Source organism: Abramis brama (genome assembly GCF_963993115.1).
Source record: "Abramis brama genome assembly, chromosome: 18".
NCBI classification, from domain to species: Eukaryota; Metazoa; Chordata; class Actinopteri; order Cypriniformes; family Leuciscidae; genus Abramis; species Abramis brama.
Genome location: NC_139980.1, coordinates 12737903 through 12759094, shown reverse-complemented (window position 1 = coordinate 12759094; position 21192 = coordinate 12737903). Strand labels below are relative to the sequence as shown.

The 21192-nt window shown below is 36.5% G+C and overlaps 1 protein-coding gene across 1 annotated transcript in view; it reads right to left on the bottom strand.

Annotated features, from left to right (window-relative positions):
* Nucleotides 1-21192, bottom strand: part of xkr6b (XK, Kell blood group complex subunit-related family, member 6b) — a gene marked incomplete at its 3' end in the record, with an annotated part of 59515 nt that overhangs the window by 2099 nt on the left and 36224 nt on the right. The window contains exon 2 of the mRNA XM_084090669.1: nt 224-420. Coding sequence (XP_083946795.1) covers nt 224-420 — 197 coding nt within the window. The remainder of the gene's footprint in view (nt 1-223; nt 421-21192) is intronic.

Genomic DNA, 21192 nt, shown 5'->3' with positions numbered 1-21192 from the left:
ACACTACTGGCAAAGCAAAGTCAATTTGACACTCTCACTACTGAAATTATAAAATAAATATATCTACTGAAAAGTATAAATTATGTCATAATCTTCTTGTCAAGATTTCAAAATTATCCCAGGAAAAAAGTATACATGCAAAGAACATTCATTACTGATGTATAAAAGCAATACTGTACGAAATGTCAGCAGTCTCAGTACAGAGCCTTGAGGCACTCCTTACACTGCAGTGTTTCTGCCCGGTTCTTCTGGATCATGATGCAGAGCTGGAGAACCAGCTGTGGAGCGCTTTCCAGAAATGTCTCCAGTAGACGGAGCATGTTGACATCAGCATACTCGTACATCATGGCCCAGTAGAAGCGTCGCTGGTTCTCCTTTTGCCTGCGGCTCTGGATGCCGAGATACATTGTTCTGATGTACCTGCAGAGGAGCAGATGCAGAAACAAAGGAAAGCAGAGATAGTATGAAACTGGAATATACAGAGATGAAATTATATAGATTATATTTCAGATGTAGAAAATGACAGTAAACAAGTGTGTGTGTGTGTGTGTGTGTGTGGGGTGGGGGTGGGGGGGTGGGGGGTGGGGGTGGGGGGGGGGGGGGGGCAGAGAAAGAGAAAACAAGGGAAGGGATCAGTTGACCAGACTGATATCTTGTATCCATTATGGATATATGTACATTCTCTCTGCAATTATGACCTTGTGCATTATTTGTATTCTTCAAACCAGTGTTGTGTTGAGGAGGTACTAAAAGTAGTGTAGAAGCATCGAGCCATAAGCTTTGCTTTGACTTCTACCATTGGGGTGCTAGTATCAAGCAGTCCAGTAATACACACACCAGTACATTTGCATTGTCGTTGAAAGTTGTGAATTGTGGTCTTGTGAATATTACTTAAATATACAAACTATGTTAGATGCTGTCAATGACAATGACATCGCAACGTCCTTATGTGTTTATTCAATTATGTGTATGTAAAATACAGGACAAATAGCATTATTTCACATTTATATATGGGACAAATTTATTATTCCACATAAATACTCCTTTTGCTCCCAAACATCTAATATTAAATAACATATTCATTATAGGGCTTATTTTTCAGTCTTTAAAAAGACTGATATTTGATGTGGTTCAGTTGAGAGTCAGGGGAAATCAGTAGTGTGCAATAACTGGAAGCAGATAATTATTCCAGCAAACATCTTGCCTATATCTTTTCTCATCCTGTGTTAAAAGACACCACTAGACCAGTGAGGACAGTGGCTGACGGGCGCCTGTCTAGGCAGGGATGGAGACAGGGTGTTCTGTGTCAGCGACTGTCAGAGATTGATTATTGAGCTTAGATGATCTTCTAGAGCTCAACACCATGTAGCCACACAATATTTAAACATCGGGAGGCACAATCTCATTTCTTAACTGAAGCTCAGTTATGATGTGTTTAATGAGAGAAGCTAAGATACATAAAGAACATAAAAATGTTGCTGAGAGGAGCTGATTACATACAGCCATAATAACAGGACTGATGAGGTCAACAGGAGGTAAATAGGACTCACAGGTCCAGTATCTGAGAAAATGAAACTGCCTCCAAAAAGAGTGTAATGATACGACTACACCACTAGAGGGTACACGTTACTGTTGTGTAAAACAGGCTTTGCCCAACATAATCTGTAAAAACAGCATGACTCTGTTACTTAAAGGTGCTTGAAGCAATTTTTCTGAATTCTACACATAAAATGTCCCTATTACCTGAAAGATATCATTCAAAATAGCTTCCCTGACAAATCACACCTGCCTCTGTGATGGTTCTAGTCTATGTAAACAGCTACTAATAAATAAATAAATAATTTATGTATTCATGTGTGTGCATTTTTGTATTAAATCATATAAATTCATTCAAAATGAGCAACTAGTATAATAGCTACATTTTCTTATGAGATGGGAAATAAAGAAACAACAACGGCAAGATAAATGTCACAATCACAAGAAGTAAATTTGCAGTTGCAAGAAATAAAGATAATTATCTATTTATTTACAATCGAGCCATCATATCTCATTATAAGCCAGTGGCGCACAGTGGTGTTCTGAAATATGGAGGCAAAGTCATCACAGTTTTTTGCTTTTTGCTCAAGTAGATTAATGTACCAGTTACACTTAATCTTGACGCATTTTTACATTTACAATGTAATTATTGATCTATTTATTCAAACAAAGTATAGTTATCATCAAGTTTTCTCAATATTTTTACATTTATTCCAAAATAATAACAAATAGTAACAAATATATTTTATTTGTTAACTAATGTTCGGCTACTCTTTTTAATAGTCACTGGTGTCGCTGTTGGACAGTGTCACTTTAGAAAAATAGTGATTTTGTAATAGTGTATAATATTTTGTAATATCTGCATTGTTTTATTTTTACTGTGGATTATTTTCTCATCTAGTCTTTTTGAGGAGGCACTGCCTCTCTTGCCACCTCGGAGGAAACGCCCTTTGTTACACAGAAAACAGTGTAATACACAGTACATCAAAGGAACTGGTGGGAAACACACACATATTTATACACGAACTTCAAAGTTAGTCACAGATGCCACCCCACCTCCTTGGCTCCAGTCCACAACAATGTTGACGAGCATAATCTCCAGCTATCTCAGCTCTATGTTTCTTTCATGTCTGCGTTTGCCATTCTGTTCATACAATATGTTCTTCATGGTTTACTCATCCACACCGTCTGTAAGTGCACCCCGCTCCCTCTTCTCCACTTCTCTCTGGACCACCAAGCTTTGAATGCCCTGTTCGTTACACTGAAATCTATGAAGTCTCATTTTTACTGCATCAGGCATGGATTCTGAATGTAAAAACTTAGCAGCGGGTCATATTTCAGCGTGAAAGGGGCAGCTGCTGCTTGAAGTTGCTGTGACTTCACTTCTCTGGCTGCCATAACCGTGCCATCTGCTCTGAGCTACTTTTACACTGAGAGCGGCTCACCCACTCTGTTTACACACCTAGTGAACACCGCTACATCTGCTCTCGCATTTAATGTACACATTAAGTACAGAACCTCGCTACAGCTGCTATACAGTCACACACACAATAACTCCACAGATGATGTCTGTTCCCGAAAACCTAAACTGGTTTGAAAAACTCTATTTCCAATGCTGTGTTTACCCTTCTGACAAAAATACTGTTATTATGCCATGGTACATCGATGGTTTCAGGTAGTATTTGATATATTGGAAGTCAATATGAATTGCTGTTTGCAACACATTTTATTTTGTTTAATGCATTTCCGAGTATACAGAATAGTCAACAAGAGAAGAGTTTAGAATTGCATAGAGCTTAGGTTAGATAGAGCTTAAATAACAATGCCTAAATAGCTATTTTGCAATTGATGAACAAAACTAGACACATTAGCAGTTTGGCTAATCAGTAAACCTTATTTAGTAGCCCATATATAGCTATCGGTCAACAATATAAACTGTATTGCTAATTGGCTATTAGTGAACATTATAAACTAGCCACAATAGCTATTGGCTAATTGTAAACATTACAAAGTAGGCTAAGCTATTAATGAACAATATAAATGATCCATTATAGCTATTTGGCTATTGGTGAACATTTTAAACTAGCTAAAATAGCTATTTGGGCAATTGTAAACATTACAAAGTAGCCTGAATACTAGCCGATCTATTAAAGAAGATTATAAACTAGCCACAATAGCTATTTGGCATTGGTAAACATTACGAAGTAGCCTAAATAGCTGTTGGTGAACATTCTAAACTACAGTCACAATAGATATTTGGCTGTTGGTAAACATTATGAAGTTGCCCATTTGTGATGCCTGTGGAAAAGGAAGGTTCTTTCAGAAAAAAAAAAAAATAGTTTTTACAATCTGATGAAAGATTGTGAAGACAAAACACTTTTCTTTACAAAAAAACGTCATTTTCAATATTTATATATATATATATATATATGTATATATATATATATATATATATATATATATATATATATATAAATATTGAAAATGACGTTTTTTTTTGAAAATAGGCTTTTGCATCTGAACTCTTCATACATATATATATATATATATATATATATATATATATATATATGTATGAAGAGTTCAGATGCAAAAGCCTATAAGTGCCATCTGAAATTTTCTTCTAGAATGGTAATTTGTATCAAGCTCATATATTTAAGTTCAGTAATTTCACTTTAATGACAATTAATAGGTAATCTTCATTGCCATTTAAGTGAAATTACTGAACTAAAATATACAAGCTTGATAAAAATGGTCATTCTAGAAGAAAATTTCAGATGGCACTTAGAGGCTTTTGCATCTGAACTCTTCATATATATATATATATATATATATATATATATATATATAGACGTACTGTGAACATTTAATCAAAAATTATTTTTTTTCTTATGAAAAACAATTAAAAAAAAATTTTTCTTTGACTTCAACATCCTGTCGAGACTGTCCATCAAGCTTTCCCCAATAGCCTATTGTTTTATGAGGACTGCATACTGTATCTAATGTTTCTTGCACATTTGCAGGTCTTTCAGAAAAGGGCAGCTTGTCTCAGTGACTCTTGGGAATCACATGCTTTTTTGAAGTGAGTGTGCCTTTAGAATCGTTCACCAGAATGTGTTTTGGATGGAGCGTAATCTCTTTCTGCCGCTCACTGCTCTCATGAAGCTAATTACAACTATAATCATCTTTGCATTCGTTGTAAAGCTTAATGGCTTTAACAAGAGCCGGTAATTATGTAAAAGTAGGAGGAACATTTGGTGGCAAACATCACTAACAACAGCAACAAAAAGACATTATTGTGCAGACCGGCAAAGCACATCATGTTTCTTTGTGAGAGTTAATTCTCCACAACAGCCTGGACTATAACACATCTCTGCATACAATGTTACAGAAGCAAGTTATTCACTCTATTTTATTTAATGTTATCTGAGGATTTTATGTCTCTAAAGCCCCTTTAAGCTATATGTTCAAACATCAGTGTTTGTGTAACAAACTGACATAATGATGAAACTGAAGACCCAGTACATTGTTATTATAGGAAAGTTGGCAAACAAAAACCATAATAAAGCAGGACTTGACTAGATAGATGAGGAAAAGGGCTCTAAACATAAACCAGACATGTACAAGACTCACAAAACCCAGTCAGAAAGAACCAAAAGGACATTTAATATACACAAGGGACAAAGGTAACATGAGGGGTAACTTATGTACATACATAGGGGTCGAAAATACTGTATAACAAGACTAAATGAATAGTAACCAATGACTAACCAACTAATAAACAACAACCAATGACTACATGACTAACCAACAACAACCAAGGACTACACAAAACTAATCAATGACTAATCTATGACTAAACAAAACTGACCAACAACAACCACCAAAGATACAAGAATAATCAACAACAATCCATTACCAAAAAAAAATGCCTGACCAACAAAAAAACCCCAAAAAACAACGAGTAAATATAACTAACCAACAACAGTCTGACTAAACGAGACTGACCACGAACAACCAATGAGTAAATAAAGCTAAACAACAACAACAACCAATGAGTAAATAAAGCTAAACAACAACAACAACCAACGAGTAAATAAGACTAACCAACAACAATCTGACTAAGCAAGACTGACCAAGAACAACCAATGACTATACAAGACTAAATAAAACTCAACAATCCATTACAAAAAAAACTGACCAACAACAACCAATGAGTAAATAAGACTGACCAACAACAATCTGACTAAACAAGAATGACCAAGAACAACCAATGAGTAAATAAGACTAATCAACAACCATCCATTACTAAAACAGCCTGACCACCACCAACAGTAACCAATGAGTAAATAAAACCAGTTGTGTCTAAAGATGAGGATCCAATGAACAAGACACAGTGAAATAGCAAAATAAAAAAGACAAACCTACAAATAACTACGTTAAGAAATAAATGTAATATAACTACATGTTAAGAAATGAAACTGTCACTCTAAATGCATCATGCATGGAGCCCATTTACCACTTCACTGCATGAATCAGATTTCTGAGGACAAATGGCAAAACAGCACATGCATCTGAAAAATGCAACGTGAACTGGAGTTTCACCTGTCACAATGCCAACAGAATGAACGAGGTAACTTGCCAGGTTTTTCCTCAACAAGGAGAGGATCTCAAACCGTGCAGCTAGTGCTTCAGCTCCATTTCACCGCTCAATCATATAGTCAGCTGACTGAAGGTGACACAAAATGTTCCAGGGAAGGAGCCTGTCCGCAGGAAAGAAAAATCACAAATGAGATCTCAATTGTTTCTGCAATTGTTTACAGATAACATTAAGAGCAAATGGAGACTTTTCTCCTGATTCTCCTGATAAAAAGACCTACTAATTTCACGTGTCCGCTTTAAAGTCAATGTCTCAAATCATGCTCAGACTTGTCTAGAAACCAGAATATATGACATATAAATAATAAATACAAAATAAAAATCTATTTTTATTTTTTGTTTCATGTTGGTTTAAAAAAAAAAGTTTAATAACTCCAAAATTGTCATGTGTAACCATCAAGCAAAATAATATATTTAACATTTTCCTTACAATTTGAATACATATGAATGTACACATCTTAATTATTTAAAGGTTTTTAAAGTTTATAAATATCATGAATTATTAATTTATAAATATGTGGCGTAAAGGTGTATTCGTCATAGCATTTTTAATGTATTGTCACATCATTGATCCACAAGGGTCAGCAATCACATCAGATTTCAATTAAAAATAGGAATTTGCTAGAGGCAAAGTTGACACATAAAAGAAACACAAGTCCATTAAGTCTCCTAAGCAACGAAAGAGCAACCTCTGAGCTATAAAACTTCCCTCTGGGGGTGAAGAAATGTGAGATGGTGTGTCAAAGCTGGGAAGGTCAGCTCCGATTTTCCATCAGAGGCTTGTCTGATTCAGGTGGGGCTAAAAAAAAAAAAAAAAGGACAAAGCATTTGTCCTTAACATACATAATTCATCTCGTACATTCAATAGCCCACTCATGTAAGACAGGGCTGTTCTTCTCAAGCATGGCTATATGCAACTAAATGTTGACAGTTTCAGCCAGAATGTGCATACGATCCATTATTCAGACCTTTGACTTCTGAGCTTTGACAGGTGTCGGTTGCTCCGCACAGGGCAGGAGGAGAGAGGGAGAGGAGGAGAGAGAGAAAAGACAAGTGAAGGGGCAGGGTGAGAGGAGATGTGAATTGGGTGAGGGGAGGGAGGCTATGGATCAATAGCTCAGGCTTTTCAAGAGCTGCATCATAACCAGAGCTAACATCTGGCATTCACTGACATTTTCTGTAAGTCTGGTAAATGTCAGGGGGTGCTAACAAACAAACCCACCAGTATGCTCTTTGCCCCCCACACTCACATGCTCCTCAAATGTTGGAGCAGTGTGATCCAGAACCAGTCCACTCGTGTGCTGTTGGACTGCGCTCCATATCCTGATTCCTGACTCCAATGGGCGGAGCAAATGAAGAGTTCAGTGTAAGAAAAAAACATGTAACAAATGCTTCTAATGACCCCATGGAAATCAAAATTAGCTTTAAGTTCAAAGTTAATACAAAATTAAGATTGCACTATTTTTGTGGATAAAAAAAGAACAAAATTGTATTATTGAGTGTGTGCTAACATGACAATTCATAACCATTTAATGTTTTGTCAGATTGGTGGCGAATGCGTTCAGAAAAAAAAAAACCAGTAATATTAATATATAATAAATAATAATAAATAAATAATATTGAAATATTATTACAACTTAAAATAATAGTTTTCTATTTGAATATACTTTAAAAAATAATTTATTCCTGTGATGCAAAGCTGAATTTTCATCATCATTACTCCAGTCTTCAGTGTCACATGTGACATCCAGTCTATCACACGATCCTTTAGAAATCATTCTAATATTCTGATTTATTATGAGTGTTGGAAACAGTTCTGCTGCCTAATATATTTGATGAATAAAAGGTTAAAAAGAACTGCATTTATTCAAAATAAAAAAATATTTTCTAATAATATAAATCTTCTTTACTATCACTTTTTTTTATCAATTTAACACATCCTTGCTTTTGATTTATTTCAAAAAAAGAAAGAAAAAAGATTACTGACCCCACATTACTGACCAGTAGTGTATATTGTTGTTATTTTTTTTTAAATTTGCTTCTTTTTTTTTTTTTTTTCTTTTTTTTTTTTACTTTTTATTCATCAAAGTATCCTAAAAAAGTATCACAGGTTATGAAAAAATATTAAGCAGCAGAACTGTTTCCAACTTTGATAATGAATCATCATATTAGAATGATTTCTAAAGGATCATGTGATAGACTGGAGTAATGATCCTGAATATTCAGCTTTGCATCACAGAAATAAATGATAATTTAAAGTATAATAAATTGAAAACCAATTATTTTTTTATTTTTTTTTCAGTATTTTTGATACAAATAAATTGTTAGCCTCATAGCATAATTGCCCAAGTCATTTTTTGGCCAAATTGTGATATCTGCCTAACTTTACTGTCCTACCACTGCTGCATCATCCTGCCTTTCTGCCAAAAACATTGAAATATGACTTAGGCAATTATGCTATGAGGCTAACGAAATGCAGGCTTGATGAGCAGAAGAAACTTCTTTCAAAAACATTAAAAATAGTAATGTTTCCAAACTTTTGACCTGTACTGTATATATATATATATATATATATATATATATATATATATGCGATGGACACTTTACTGTCCCATAAGGCCACGGGAGAGAATTGATGAATGGCAGTAAGGTGACGTAACTGACGCTGGTAGGTCACATAACTAACAACATGACGGATGTATACGTCCGAAATTCATTCATACTACACATATTCATACAACATTCGTTTTTTAATGGTCCTGAAGTAAATTCAAATGTAGCACCTACTCAGACAGTATGCGATTTCTGACACCCCGAATGGCTTGCCCATTAGGAACTGCAACCTAACACATACTGTATAAAGCCATGACAACAACAACAAAAAAAAGTAGAATGCTAGTATGTGCTTCCGAAATCAGCTATAGTTCAAGTCAAACTGCCTTCAAACTTCCTCTTCACAGTAAGCATCCAAATTGACAATATCAAAAAACAATTTCTATAATAATTATTCAAAATACGGTCTCGTGCTGGAGAGAAATATACATGATTTTTCTCATTTCACTCCCATTGCCAGGTGTGACAACAACAAATATACACCCTGAATGCTGAATGCACTCCCAAATTTGATGAATTCATCTAGCAGATACACATTTAAAATGTATATTCTTTCTCTTCTGAGAGAATGAACCAACTTTATGTAAGTCTTAATATCATTTGCACTCATAAAACTATTGTCCAATAAAATGCAGCAGCATATGCTGAAATTGTGTAAAAGTTAAAGACTATGATTGAAGAGGATTTCTGTGTGAGTGAAAGTCAAGCAAAGGTTTATGTAAACTCAAATAAATCACTTGAAAAGAGCAGCTTTCTTTCCGGAGTTGAAGTATTTCTTATTGAAACGGGAAGCTGGGGTGGGACGCATCAAAGGGCCCTTTATATATAAAAGAAAGCTGCACTTTTCAACTGACTTATTTGAGAGTTCATGTAAACTTTGTTTGACTTTCACTCACACAGAAATCCTCTTCAATCACAGTCTTTTCCTTTTACACGATATGAGCATATGCTGCATTTGAAGCCCCTCACGCTGAGACCTTTTAGACCTGCTATCTGAAACCTGGCTCCCTTTGAATTATTCGGCCTGAGATCATTGAGCTTGCTCACGCCTCGTTAGTTAGCCTGCACTTGGCCTCCTGTTCCAGGTCATGTCCAAGCCATCTGTCCATCCGCACCAAAGATACAGACCATTTCCCGCTGCACACGTGTTGCATTTTATTTATCCTACATTGTCACAGTTGGTTGCAGCAGAGAGAAAGCAGGATCTAGGTGCAGCAGTCTTTATTCAGAAACAAAACTCAAATCTTTAAATCACACTCAAGAACAGGAATACCAGGAACAGAACAACCAACCTAAAATTACATAGAACTGACAAAGAAAAGAAGTGATGCAAACACAGGGCTTAAATAGACAGCAACTGAACTGGCCATTTAATAACATTCTGTGATAGGAATGACAGTGGAAATTACGTAACGTGTTTTTTAATAAAATGGCATTACAATTATTTTAATGTCTTGAATAATTTAATTGTTAACATTGTATGTATATTATACACTATATTTATACATCACTATTTTTTACATGTTTACATAATTTGACAAAATTACAGATTCATTTGAAATTATGCACAATGAAATATTCTGATATTTTGGGGGGGAAAAGAAGTAATATTTACATTGATTTCTCTTAGTTTTCACCACACATCACATGTATGGGTCTGGGGCAAGGGTAAAACAATTAAATGTATACAGAAAAGGCATAGTAAAAAGTTTCCCAGACATTACCATATTTTAATGTGACCTTCACATATCAAAAATAAACTAAATATATTAATATTAATCTCGTGGTTCTCAACCAAACTTCCTGGGGGAAGTCTTAAAATGATTTCAATTTAGTCATATTAACATAATTAAAATGCTAAAACCCTAAAATAAAAATGTACATCATTAAAGTGACATTTTAGTTTATTTTTTTTACAACAGAAGTAGGGGTAGATAGGAGGGCCTTCGAATATTGTCTTGGACAAATGGGGTCCTTGAAGTCAAAAAGGTTGAGAACCACTGAGCTAAATCTTGGAGAAACACCCTAAAGTAGCAAATATTTCAATATAGCAGAAGTGACCAATTTTTTGGAGAACCATAAAGCTTATATTTTCCTAGTCTGCTGCCTCGCACGTCACACCTCACATGACAGTCACTATTATAGACGTCCTTGGAAATTACCCATTTCATGCCTTTCAAGTATTAACAAAGCACTGTCGTTACTTTTAAATTATACTGTGTGCTAAGATGGCCACCATTTTGGCTGTTTTGCATATTTCTGTAGTCTACATACGCCTAATTGGTTGGAGAGGTGTGTGTGGGCAGCAGATGTGTGTGTGACAGGACAGTGATGACTCACTAAATGAGTCATTGAGCTGAGGTGAGAGAGGGAACACTTTCTTCAGGTCCTCCATATCACCTTGCTGAACGCTCCTCCAGTTTCCCAGCATTCCCTATTTATTTATGCTTCCATTTTCCCTCTATTCCTGGTTCTAATCATTATTTACCGCTCTCCGCTCGCTCTTTTGCTCTCCCTCTCTCCTGATTATTTGTCTCTGCTGAGGTTCTCTTTGATTATGCGCAGCATCTCTGTCCCCATGTGCAACTCAGGTATTTATAGCCACAGTCCTATTCACTATGAGGGAGAAACACACAAATGGCTACAAATTAAATTTGGCTTTTATGAAAGTGTGACAGTGCCAGATTTAGAGCTGACTGGTTGTCTCTGGAGAAAAGCAAGAAAGTACCTTCCATTACATCACTATGATGGCAACAGTGAGGGCATTAATGCTTCCCAGTGGGTACAGAAACATTTCCATGTATCAAAGTAGTACACAACACTTTTAAGACAGAGTATACAATAAATCACAGACACAGAGAAGGCTTTAAAGTTGGCATGAAACGGAAGTTGTCTTTTCTTCCCTATTTTGATGTATATCTGAGTCAAATAGCTTCTGAAACAGGAAAAAATGTAGGGCGGGACTTGATTTAGTCAATCGAAAATTGATTGGTTTGTTGTGGTTTGCTATTGCTGTGCTTTCATGTGAGTGAGGTTGTCCCGCCCTCACGCCAGTAAACACATCTGGGGACTTTTTTGGACTTTTCAACAGACTATGCTTTGGGACATGCTTATTCTAATATCACATATTATTAACTAGGAGGATGCAAGGTCAATAACTGAAAACATTTGAGTAATGCTGCATCCATGCCACTAGGTGTCACTATAAGTCCAAAAAGACTGCAAAAGCCCATGTCTGATTAGCATTCTGCATTCGACCACTCCAGACATGTCGGCGTCCCGCCATATTGGAACGGTCAGCGTGTTGTAACACACAGAAAGGGTTAGGCCACAACACTGGGCAGCTTTTGGCTTTGAAACCGCTAAGATTTATCCCTGAGAAATGGGATAACCTTTCACAGGTGAGAATGTGTTGCTTTGTGTTTTTATATACAATAACTCAATATTACAGGTTTAAACTACTATTTCATGGTGGTGTATGTAATTTTTTGACTGTACTAAAGCATAAAATACTATATGTTTGCTGATTTTTACGAAACATGCTAAGTTCACATACTTGTTTCTCTAAAAACAATAAAGACAGTTTTGTTTTTTACTTTGAAATGTGTGTGTTACATGTCAGAATGTCTGTTTTTGTTTTGGTCTGTGTGATCCCGTCCACTGAAACTCTACCCTCCGTATTGCAGGAATATAATATTGAATATTTTGAAATCGGACTGCAGTACACATTTCAACCACTTACTGTCAAAATTACACACTATACCTTTAATGTTTTTACTTATACTTTTGTACCTTTTTAATGTCGTGTTAGCTGACGCCTTTGTCTTGTTGTATTGTCGTCTTGTTTAGCAAAATCATCTGCTGAAGTCTATTGCAGATAGATATTCATACATGCGTCTAACTACGCTTGCAGACGTTCAGTCAACTTGCTCTCGAATGTTCGGGTAAATGGATAGATTTCTGAATATATTACTGCCAGCCACTGCAACATAAACAAAAATGACTAACCGCTAATTATTTAGGCTACATACTGTATTATATAGTAAATATATTGAATTTATTTGCATTTATTTGATTTATCTGCAATTATTTGATTAAAACAGTAATATTGTGAAATATTACAATTGAAAATAACTGCTTTCTGTTTTAATTTTTTATTTATTTAATTTATTCCTTTGATGGCAAAGCTGAATTTTCAGCAGCTATTACTCCAGTCTTCAGTGTCACAAAGAAAATAATTTCACTATGCTGATTTGGCTGTCAGTTCTAATCATTTGGCACTAAATTACAACTTCAGTAGCATTCATGAATAGACACTACCTTTAGAGAGAGCAAAAAAAAAAAAGAACATTTGTTATTTGTTTTAGTGTGTTTATGTGTGTTTGTCTCCCACTGCCTCACGGCTCATAGTTAATGGAGCTGTGAGTCCCTCACGCTCTGATTCTCTTCACGCTCTTTTGTCACTATTAGCAACTGCCTGCTCATATCACAGCGAGAGTCTGGATCACATGAGTTCATGTTGAGGAGAGGGAGGAGGAAGAGGATGTGGTCAATGCAAAAAGAGATTCGTACCTCAGTCTGTCAAAACGAGGGGCTGAGGAAATCATCATCTACTGTCTGTGGTAAATAGTCAATTTGTGATATTTACTTACAGTGTCTGGGGATCATGATGAAATCGGAAGCGGGCAGAAATCAATGAGTGTCATCTATTCAATTATCCAATCAATTATTTATTTTTATACACAGTTCAATATATATACCATTCAAAAGTTTGGGATTGGTACGATTTTTTTATGTTTTTGAAGGAAGTCTGACTGGGGGCACTCATGGCGTAATGGTTAGAAAGTCAGACTTTGAATGGCAGAGTCATGGCAGAGTGAATATAGAGATATATATATGTGTATATATAGTACATATACATATAAATATACATATGTGACCCTGGACCACAAAACCAGGTCAATTTTTCGAAATTGAGATTTATACATCATATGAAAGCTGAATAAAAACAGCTTTCCATTGATGTATGGTTTGTTAGGATAGGGACAGAGAGAGAGGATTTGGCCGAGATACAACTAACTGAAAATCTGAAATCTGAGGGTGCAAAAAAATCGAAACATTGAGAGAATCGCCTTTAAACTTGTCCATTTATGTTCGCGATTGTGCTGCATTCACTCACAAAACTAAATGTGTTATATATTTACAGTAGGAAATTTACAAAATATCTTAATGGAAAATGATCTTTACTTAATATCCTAATGATTTTTGCATTAAAAGAAAAATCGATCATTTTGACCCATACTATGTTTTGTTGGCTATTGCCACAAATATACCCGTGCTACATGCTACATTTTAACAGTATGAAAGCACAGTATTTTTAATTATATTCCAGCAAGTGCATGTTAACATAAACTGCATGTAGCAGTAGACCAGACCTTTATCCACCGCTGCTGTTTTACACATCTCATGCCTCTTGTCTATGCACACTGTGCCACTGTGTTCCACTTTCACGGCAGAAATCCTGTTACAAAAGTGCCTTGCATACTGGTCCGTCATGTCCGTCAGAGTATACACGCATTGCTTGTTTCTGCTCTGGAGCCCCAGAGAGCAGCTGAATGTGTAGAAAGTGTGGCCTTTTGAGTCGGCTTCCCAGCCAATCAGAGGCCACCGTGACTTTGCCAGGGATGTTCTGATTCTTCACTCGAATATAAATGTATTTTCCTGCCCACGGCGATGCATCTCCATCGCTGCGAATAAGCAATAACGGTGAGCTAATCAGAGCAGTTTTTAGTTAATTTTTGTTGGCTGGCTTATTGGATGATTATTAGGCCTTATATAAGCTGTAAAAGATTTCATGCTGAGACTTTCATCGATTTCATCTCTGATGCTTTCCTGTGTCGTTTCATAACTAAACAAACATCAGGTGTGTGCAAATACAACAAAAACAACATCTGAGTTTCAAAGAGATCCGAGTCCAAAGAGAATGCAGGAGTTACTGACAGCTGAGCATCCTTTGAATCTAAACAAAGGGAATATGGACAATTTTTGGCAGTATAGAAGAGAATGGGATTTTCTCTGCCTTCTTTGGAGCTTTGAGAGCTCCCATCAACCAGACATGGGCCCTGACTAAGCCAGGATTAAAAGAAAGCGCTTGACCTACTTGCTTTTTATGAGAACGCTGCGGCTGCCTGTCTTTCCCTTTCGGTCACTGAAAAGCACGTCGTGCAGGTTTATCCTGTTTCAGACTGTAATTACTGCAAGTGGCTTACCGTTTCGGAGAACCCTCGCGACAGCAGAGCAATTGAAATCAATTATCAATATAATTTCCTGGAGGTCTTAGATTTCTGCCTACTAGTTTGCAGTCTGTGGAAGCACACTAGCTGAGCACACTAACTTACACGCATTTGCTAGTGTCTGCATTTATAAGCAGGCAATTTGTCATTCTTAATAGTATGGTCTCAGTGTGTTGTTTTGCACAAAGGCTGAGCAAAAAAAGTCTCAAAAAGGACATTTTTCCCTCAAAGAATTGCTGACTTGGGAGCTGTGTACTGAAATTTGTTCTCAGCAGTGGGACTATACTGAAATTTGCCTATACTTATCTTTAAAAGAGTTTTGAGGACTGTGGAAAGAACTCATATGTTTGTTAAAAGAACAGTGAACAAGGTGCTTCCTATAATAAATTCTGTATATATAGTTGTGGTCATTTTTATAAACACCTTGCAGAATCTTAAAAATATTATTAGAAAATAAGAGTAAAAAATGCAGTACTGCCCTAAAAAAGATATTTTACATACACTGTAAAAAATTTGTAACACTCCCAAATCAAAAATATCAATTGACCGATAACATCTAAATTTTTCAATTGGCCCAAGTGAAAATCTGTACATTTAATTTTAGAATTTACAGAATTTCACTTGGACCAATTGAAAAATTTAGATGTTATCGGTCAATTGAAATTTTTGATTTGGGAGTGTTACAAATTTTTTACAGTGTAACAGATGTTTACTTATAATCCACGAGACAAAATATTCTTATACATCAAGACAAAATAATAGCTGAATTAAAAAATAAATACAGGTGGAAAAAAAAACTGTCAAAAATGTCAGATAATTAATATATATATTTATAATTTATAAATAATAATAGACCCCAATAAGTGACGAACCCGGCTGGGACACGATTATTGCTCGTGAGCATCCCTATGCCCTACTCCCTTCGAAGGGTAGAGCCCTTGAAGTGGGGACTCTGGAGTGAGCAGGGCACTAGTGTGCCATTATGTAGCCGTTTGGAACGCACTTGGCGAAGGGAGCAACGAAAGACAACGTAATTTCCTCATTATTTTCACCTGGGACGTTCCCATGAAAACGCAGCACGGTGTCCATCAGCGGAATAGCTGTTTTTACGACAGAAATTTCTTATTGTTACTGTTAACATAACTGTTGCAAATAAATATACATTTTATACAAAAAAGTTTTTAAATTATGCGTTACATATCAGTATGTGAGTGTCTCAACTTTAAAACTTATCCTCTCATCTTTGGACCCTGTATTACCTAACATTTCTTATGAAACTTATTTAAACATAACATGACAAACTTTGTGTAAGTAACTGATGTATAGATTAAAATCTTACCTTCATGTTCTTTTTCTCCGTTCTTTTTTTCTTCAGCTCATTGTTAAAGGGATAGTTCACCCAAAAATGAAAATTCTGTCATCATTTACTCACCCTCAAGTTGTTCCAAACCTGTATGAGTTTCTTTGTTCTGCTGAACACAAAGGAAGATATTTGGAAGAATGTTTGTAATCAACAGATCTCGGTCCCCATTGACTTCCATAGTAGGAAAAAAATATACTATGGTAGTCAATGGGGACCGAGATCTGTTTGGTTACAAACATTCTTCCAAATATCTTCCTTTGTGTTCAGCAGAACAAAGAAACTCATACAGGTTTGGAACAACTTGAGGGTGAGTAAACAATGATAGAATTTTCATTTTTGGGTGAACTATCCCTTTAACTCTTCTTTTCTCATTTGTATTCTGATGACATTGAACATATTGTAGGCTATACAAAGTTATATGTCATAAACATGTCATCTCTGTATGTTTTGCAAAATAAATAAATAAAAAATAAATAAAAAAGTAGACTTTGATCTATAAGCACGTCCCAGCCGGGTTCGTCACTTATTGGGGTCCCCTGGAAACATTTCCGTTGTGGTCTGTGCTATTTGCAGCACGTTTCTGTTTTTGGTTGTTTTGTGAGTATTTGGAGCACACATGTGTTGTAAAACTGATGAAGATGTTTTCTTAATTTGCGGGTGTTTTTCTATTCGCATGTGTTTTCTTCAGTTGCAGTGCGTTGAGCTTTCTCGGCCACCGTAGGGTACGTTCGAAAGGGACCATCAAAACTGTTACCAAAATCTCTTTTTCAGAAGTGACCTGGCCAAGATGAGCAGCCACAGAATTTCTCATAATTTCACAGTTACAAAACACCACAATATCAATACAAATTTAAAAACATTTACAATTGACCCTTCGCTAAGCCCCGCCCTCCTTAGTTACTGTTGCTACGCCTGACAAGCTTTCGCGCCTGGCACGTTTTATTACAGTATGCCTATATATGCACCGGTGTCAGACATTCCCAAGGAGATAATTAGCAATTTTTGGCGAACAGGTGAAATATCTGAGAGAGCAAGACAAAAGGGACTGCAGTATGCATTCAAGGGATATATCCACAACATAATATGCAACCGATTAGAGAATAATTTAATCAAAACTGAAGCTAAAGCCTATAACCCAGCGCAAGCAGCAGCCGCCTCATATGCTGACCATTCAGATGGGAAACACACAAATTGAGGAACAGCTATGGTCATGCACAGCAGGGTAAGTGAAATTTGAAAATAATCTAATAATTATAAATCAAACAGCTTATCCATAAATCTTATAGAATAAACACAAGACATTAGCCTGACCACTTTGCAATGATAATATTATCCCGCTTATATTTTAGCGCGCCAGGCTACTGCTCACACGTCGTGGAGCAAACGTAGGTGTTTTTGTTAATCCTGTCGACATTTAGTTGTGAATGGGGTCTCCCACACTGCTTGATCCACGCCTGGCATTTCTCCCCTTGGGTTTTAGGTTTCGGGAAGGGAAAAAATTCCACCCCCCATCCGAACTTTAAGGATACCGGGTATCAGATTTGCACAATCCATACACACAACGCTTCGGCATGTTTCCCTCGCTCGAAAGCTTGCCAGACCTCCCGCGCCTAGTTACGGTTGCTAAGCCACGATTGGCCTGTGGCGGTTTTCGGGCGTGGCTTAGCGAAGGGTCAATTCGATTTTTCCTTCAACAGCTCACAGAACAAAGATTTAAAAGTCTGCATCTTCAAATAATTTTGTTAAGAGTTCCAATAACTGGGTACGGCACACCGGAAAGCTTGTTTTCCTATTTCAGTTCGTACAGATGGAACTGGAAGGGAGGGTAAGTTCAGTGAACGCAAAGAATATACCCCAAAAATGTTCTGTTAAGGAACAAAGATAAGAAGGCAACAGACTCAAAATAAACAGGTACCAGTGCTTAAGTCTGCGTATTGATAGTGAGACCAACATATACAGCTCACAATGATGAGTTCTGAAATTACAATTTGTTTTGAGAGCATGATTAAAGAGTGTCTAAGGAACATCTCAACAAAACATCTACATATCAATCAAAATAACTGGCATGAAGGTGACATAAACTAATCTCTCTTTTGCCTCAAATGAAAAACAGGCTTTGTTTCTAAAATAAAACCCTAGCTTGAGTTTAGTCCTTAATTGATTTACATGAAATTTAGAAAGATAGAGATTCATCAAATATATAACCAAGATATTTGTTCTCAGGAGAGTTCACAAAATGTGTCCAAATGATTATCGAAATCAGCCTAAATTCTCATGATTTTAACAACTGAATGTGGATTATTTTTTTTAATCCTTAGCCAATACATCACAAACAGGTCTTATGTCATGGAAAAAGGTGATATGGGCAATACAGAAATTGCTTGTGATACAGGCAATGTGAGCAACATGGATGATACAGTATACACAATAGACTAATGACCAGAATGAATATGAGGAAAAAGAAGACGAGGAAGACTAAAGAGAGCGATGGGAAGAAAGAAACCCATGAGGTAAACTAATCACCAAATATGCAATGCAATTTTCTGGCTCTGTGCCTCCATCCTCCCCGTCTCCAGGGCTCCTTTACTATTCCGCTCACACACGCAGTCTCATGCCCACTCCATCTATCAGACTATACCATTTCACAACCACCCTCTCCCCCTGACAAACCCTGGGACACATCCACTCCGCCTTCCCGCATAGGGGAGTTTGGGAGTGGAGAAATGGGAGAGGTAAATCAGAAGGAGAACAGGATGCTGGGAGGAACACAAGAAGATTTGTGCGCTATGGGGATAATTGTAGACTTTGTTTAAGCAGCAAAAAAGGCATTGCGCAAAAAAAAAAACGGCAGCTGCTTTGCTCTGCGCAGGTCTCTCAGGAGGGAGTGCGTAAAGAGTGTTTGATAGTGCATCTGTAACGTCTGAGGGCGCGTTGATCATGTTCCTCTCTCCCCCGACACCTCGCAGCTTAGCGCTGCCTTTATGATGATGACAGATGTTTGCGTCAAGAACATCTACAGTGCTTTCATGCAAACGTTCAAAGGTTTATTCTGTCAAAAACACACAAATCAGGATGGAAATGCCTCGTGTCCCAATTCCGACATGCTTAGCTGGGAGATAATAAGGGGAACAAATGTGCTGTTTTGAATTGCTTCCCATGGGGAGGACGCCTGGGGAAGCATGAATCAGTTACGCCTCACCAAAATATTGCTTGCAAATAAAGACGCTGCAGTTGTTCGTGTGAATGTTTGATTTCCTGAGCCTTTGAGAGGGGTTTCCCGCCATCACCGTGTCTCAAATCATCTATCAAAACACACACTTTCCTGGCCCTGTCGTTGGGTGCGGGATAGATGCTTTTACTTGGCTGGGTTAGTAGTCACACCGCAAACTCAGAGGTGGCTGACCCACCGCAAGGTGTCTCCTGACACTGAGCGTATGTCTTATGAGTCAGTCTGATCGTGACGACAGACGGTGACAGACAACTCATCAGCTTGCAGTGCTGCTGGATACCAGGACCTTGTGTCACGCCATTTTCAGAGCTGTACTAAGAATAAAAAGCTTGCTTCATAATTTGCGTATTATTCAAGAATCAAAGCTTAGGATCTCAAATCTTGTAGTTAGTTGAAATTATTATGGGAATATAATAGAGTGCTGCTTAATAAACCCATAAACAAGTTTTGTACTTGTACTTGTACTACAAGTCAATGTGTTTTTTGAATGCATTTCTGGTTAAATGCCTGAAATAAGGTCTGTAACACAAGCTCAAGATACATGACAATGCCCACTCATGAATTTTTAAAGCTTTTATGTGTCTTGAAAAAGGTGATTGCTAACAAGTGGTTAAATGGGACTATAGAGTTTGTCGAAAACACAGAAAACTCATATCGTTAGTCTGCTTTAACAGATGTTGCATTTATAGTCACACTCTTGCAGACTATTCCAAGTTGGAAAATGTTTAGATTTTAAATCAAAAATTTAAATCGAGATTAAAAGTATTCAAAATAATAAATAAATAAATTCTAAATTCATAAAAGTTGTGCTCATTTGTGAAGATAATCATGATGAACAAAACGTGTAAGAATCATTAACCTCTGTTTGAGCTTATTATCTTCAATTATTCATAAAATATGTGGGAAAATATTGGATTTTTGTTGAGAGAAGCAGGGTGATGCTAACTTCCGGTTTGGCCTACAAAAATACCTCATCACTGCAGCACTATGCCTGAGTTGTATAAAAGTGTGTTTGCTGTCCCTAGTGAAAATAACGTATACCAAATGTATTTAAAATATATTTATTTCATACTAAGTACACTACAAAACAATTAACATATTTACCAGAGGTGTAAAGTCAAGGTTCAGAAAGTAAAAGTCCTCTTCAGTATTTTGTTCCAATCACCTTCTTGGATTTGCTAATTAGTACAGTTCAGCCAGGAGATTCATGTGTGGAATAAACATGTGGCAGGACTTTTACTTTCTGACCCCTGCACTTTACACCTCTGATATTTACTGACATTAAGACTTACTGATATAAATATTATAATTAAATTTTATTCGGGGAACTTCTTTATTGTACAATGCACATTTCTTAATATTATGCCTAAAATGTGTTTTAATACCACTATTAGTAAGGATAGTATGATCTCTGTATAATATCAGTCTTTAAATGCAAGATAAAAAGTGTTAAAGTGTACCTAAAGTATACTTGCAATAGTTCCACTTTGGCACAATCA